Below are 5,000 nucleotides of genomic sequence, written 5' to 3'. Positions count from 1 at the left end.
GAACTTTGGGATGGCTTTCCTCACGCTGTTCAGAGTTTCTACTGGGGACAACTGGAACGGAATCATGAAGGTTCACCTCTTACTGAACACACACACACACGCACACGCATACGCACACACACACACACACACACACACACACACACACACACACACACACACACACACACATACGCACACACACACACACACACACACACACACACACACACACACACGCATACGCACACACACACACACACACACACACACACACACACACACACACACACACTACACACACACACACACACACACACACACACACACACACACACACACACACACACACACACACACACACACACACACTACACACACACACACACACACACTACACACACACACACACACTACACACACACACACACACACACACACACACACACACACACACGCGCGCCTGTTACTACTGACACAAACTCCGATAGAGACCCATCTCTCCCCCTCTCCTCCATCCAGGACACGCTGCGTGAGTGTCTCCCAGAGGAGCGCTCCTGTCTGACCTACCTTCCCCTGATGTCTCCAGTGTACTTCGTGACCTTCGTCCTCATGGCCCAGTTCGTGCTGGTGAACGTGGTGGTGGCGGTGCTGATGAAACACCTGGAGGAGAGCAACAAGGAGGCCAAGGAGGACGCCGAGATGGACGCCGAGATCGCGCTGGAGATGGAGAGAGCTAGACGTCTTAGCTCCGCCTCTAACGCGGGGCCACGCCCACACTCACCTGGTCAGGTGAGACAGATCAGAGACCTGGTCAGGTGAGACAGATCAGAGACCTGGTCAGGTGAGACAGATCAGAGACCTGGTCAGGTGAGACAGATCAGAGACCTGGTCAGGTGAGACAGATCAGAGACCTGGTCAGGTGAGACAGATCAGAGACCTGGTCAGGTGAGACAGATCAGAGACCTGGTCAGGTGAAAACAGATCAGAGACCTGGTCAGGTGAGACAGATCAGAGACCTGGTCAGGTGAGACAGATCAGAGACCTGGTCAGGTGAGACAGATCAGAGACCTGGTCAGGTGAGACAGATCAGAGACCTGGTCAGGTGAGACAGATCAGAGACCTGGTCAGGTGAGACAGATCAGAGACCTGGTCAGGTGAGACAGATCAGGGAACAGGTGGTAGGAGGAGAACGTTTGGTCAGACGGATCAGAGACCTGGTCAGGTGAAAACAGATCAGAGACCTGGTCAGGTGAGACAGATCAGAGACCTGGTCAGGTGAGACAGATCAGAGACCTGGTCAGGTGAGACAGATCAGAGACCTGGTCAGGTGAGACAGATCAGAGACCTGGTCAGGTGAAAACAGATCAGAGACCTGGTCAGGTGAGACAGATCAGAGACCTGGTCAGGTGAGACAGATCAGAGACCTGGTCAGGTGAGACAGATCAGAGACCTGGTCAGGTGAGACAGATCAGAGACCTGGTCAGGTGAGACAGATCAGAGACCTGGTCAGGTGAGACAGATCAGAGACCTGGTCAGGTGAGACAGATCAGAGACCTGGTCAGGTGAGACAGATCAGAGACCTGGTCAGGTGAAAACCGATCAGAGACCTGGTCAGGTGAGACAGATCAGAGACCTGGTCAGGTGAGACAGATCAGAGACCTGGTCAGGTGAAAACAGATCAGAGACCTGGTCAGGTGAAAACAGATCAGAGACCTGGTCAGGTGAAAACAGATCAGAGACCTGGTCAGGTGAGACAGATCAGAGACCTGGTCAGGTGAGACAGATCAGAGACCTGGTCAGGTGAGACAGATCAGAGACCTGGTCAGGTGAGACAGATCAGAGACCTGGTCAGGTGAGACAGATCAGAGACCTGGTCAGGTGAGACAGATCAGAGACCTGGTCAGGTGAGACAGATCAGAGACCTGGTCAGGTGAGACAGATCAGAGACCTGGTCAGGTGAGACAGATCAGAGACCTGGTCAGGTGAAAACAGATCAGAGACCTGGTCAGGTGAGACAGATCAGAGACCTGGTCAGGTGAGACAGATCAGAGATCAGTGATAGGTGGAGAACATTAGTGAGAGTGTCAGACATCAGACACCAGGTTTCTGTTCAGTAGGGCGTACCGTAGCAAAAACGCTTAGCAAAGCAAAAAGGAAAATCTGTGTTCTTATTGGACAAGTTCAGGTGGTAGCTCTTGTCACTGATCAGACTCTTAGTTCGGTGAAACGAACAGAGAGAAAAGAGAGGAGAAGAAGAAGACTACCGCAAGGAGCTCAGTGGTCTAGCTGCCGGGTTTGGGGGGTTAGAGGGGTTAGAGGGGGGTACTGAGGTAAAACACAAGACCAAACATGTTAAACAACAGCTTAATGAGGTAAAACACAAGACTAAACATGTCTTACATCTAGACGTTCCGCTAGCGGAACACCTGCTCCAATATCCAATGATGGGCGTGGCGCGAAATACAAATTCCTCTAAAATCCGAAAACTTCTATTTTTCAAACATATGACTATTTTAGAGCATTTTAAAGACAAGACTCTCGTTAATCTAACCACACTGTCCGATTTCAAAAAGGCTTTACAACGAAAGCAAAACATTAGATTATGTCAGCAGAGTACCCAGCCAGAAATAATCAGACACCCATTTTTCAAGCCAGCATATAATGTCACAAAAAACAAAACCACAGCTAAATGCAGCACTAACCTTTGATGATCTTCATCAGATGACAATCCTAGGACATTATGTTATACAATACATGCATGTTTTGTTCAATCAAGTTCATATTTATATCAAAAACCAGCTTTTTTACATTAGTATGTGACGTTCAGAACTAGCATACCCCCCGCAAACATCCGGTGAATTTACTAAATTACTCACGATAAACGTTCACAAAAAACATAATTATTTTAAGAATCATAGATACAGAACTCCTCTATGCACTCGATATGTCCGATTTTAAAATAGCTTTTCGGTGAAAGCACATTTTGTAATATTCTCAGTAGATAGCCCGGCATCACAGGGCTAGCTATTTAGACACCCAGCAAGTTTAGCACTGATCAAACTCCGATTTACTATTACAAAAGTTTCATTACCTTTGTTGTCTTCATCAGAATGCACTCCCAGGACTGCTACTTCAATAACAAATGTTGGTTTGGTCCAAAATAATCCATCGTTATATCCAAATTGCGGCGTTTTGTTCGTGCGTTCCAAGACACTATCCGAAATGGTAAATCAGGGTCGCGCGCCTGGCGCAATTCGTGACAAAAAAAATCCAAATATTCCATTACCGTACTTCGAAGCATGTCAACCGCTGTTTAAAATCCATTTTTATGCCATTTTTCTCGTAAAAAAAGCGATAATATTCCGACCGGGAATGTCCATTTAGCTAAACAGAGGAAAGAAAACAAAGCTTTCGGTCGACGCGGGCACGAGCCTGAGTCTCACAGTACTGTAACCAGCCACTACCCAAACGCGCTACTTTGTTTCAGCCAGAGCCTGCAAAGCCACGATTCAGCTTTTTGCCGCCTTCTGAGAGCCCATGGGAGCCGTAGGAAGTGTCACGTAAGAGCAGAGATCCCCTGTAATAGATAGAGATAATCAACAAGGCCAAGAAATGGTCAGACAGGGTACTTCCTGTACAGAATCTTCTCAGGTTTTGGCCTGCCAAATGAGTTCTGTTATACTCACAGACACCATTCAAGCAGTTTTAGAAACTTTGGAGTGTTTTCTATCCAAAGCTAATAATTATATGCATATTCTAGTTTCTGGGCAGGAGTACTAATCAGATTAAATCGGGTACGTTTTTTATCCGTCCGTGAAAATACTGCCTCCTAGCCATAACAGGTTAAACAACAGCTTACTGAGGTAAAACACAAGACTCTGAAACAACACTTAGGACTAGAGGATGGTTATGGGCAGGAGAGAGAGAGGAGAGGGAGAGAGAGGAGAGAGAGAGGAGAGAGAGAGAGAGAGAGAGAGAGAGAGAAGACGAGAGAGAGAGAGAGAGAGAGAGAGAGGGAGAGAGAGAGAGAGAGAACAGTGGATGTGTGTTGACTGAGCGTGTGCAGTGTGTTCTCTCCAGTCCAGTCGGCGTGTTGATGCAGTATAGATGGTCTGTAGTCTGTAGGGACTTGAACTGATGGATTTATTAGTGTTGTGTTGCTAGTGCAGCACTTTACAAGCTCTCCAGTGAACTGGATTCTTTTAATAAATTCCCTGGGTTTTACCTAAATCCTGGTTGGATGATTCCCGGAATCAGGAAGGAATAAGGAGGAGATCTGGAATCTTTCAACCAGGATTTCAGGAAAACCAGAGAATTTGTTAAAAGTTCCCGTAAATTTTGCATCGATAAACTGGACACACACAGACACACACACACACACACACACACACACACACACACACACACACACACACACACACACACACACACACACACACAGACACACACAGAAACACACACACACACACACACACACACACACACACACACACACACACACACACACACACACACACACACACACACACACACACACACACACACACACTCACACACACCCAGCCTAACTTAGATGGTCTGGTCTCCCTCTACAGGAGGAGGAGGGTCAGTGCAGCCAGGAGGAGGAGCTTCTGTCGCCAAGGAAGATGTCCGTATCCAGGATGCATTCTCTCCCTAACGACAGCTACATGTTTCCTCCTGTACGACCTGCTAGCGCCCCCTACCCTCTACAGGAACACACCAGCCCCCAGTACCAAGCCTCAGGTACACACACACACTCTCGCTCTCTCTCTCTCTCTCTCTCTCTCTCTCTCTCTCTCTCTCTCTCTCTCATCTCTGTCTCTCTCTCTCTCTCTGTCTCTCTCTTTCTCTCTCTCTCTCTCTCTCTCATTAAGGGTTGCAAAGGGGAAGGTATATTACCAGTAACTTTCAAAGTTTACCAGTAATCTACAGGAATTTTTGGGAAACTTTCAGGATTTCATGGAATTTTCATAACATGTCAAATATATCCAATAATA

The 5,000-nt window shown here is 47.4% G+C and overlaps 1 protein-coding gene across 1 annotated transcript in view; it reads left to right on the top strand.

Moving 5' to 3' along the window:
- Positions 1–5,000, top strand: part of LOC106595197 (voltage-dependent T-type calcium channel subunit alpha-1H) — a 172,719-nt gene that overhangs the window by 157,506 nt on the left and 10,213 nt on the right. The window contains exons 32-34 of the mRNA XM_082973147.1: positions 1–70; positions 502–771; positions 4,578–4,746. The exon at positions 1–70 is cut by the window's left edge and continues 52 nt beyond it. Of these exons, the coding sequence (XP_082829273.1) occupies positions 1–70; positions 502–771; positions 4,578–4,746 (509 nt within the window). The remainder of the gene's footprint in view (positions 71–501; positions 772–4,577; positions 4,747–5,000) is intronic.

This window comes from Salmo salar, chromosome 03 (genome assembly GCF_965601325.2).
Source record: "Salmo salar chromosome 03, fSalSal1, whole genome shotgun sequence".
Classification (NCBI taxonomy): domain Eukaryota; kingdom Metazoa; phylum Chordata; class Actinopteri; order Salmoniformes; family Salmonidae; genus Salmo; species Salmo salar.
This window is presented reverse-complemented; position numbering and strand designations above follow the sequence as displayed.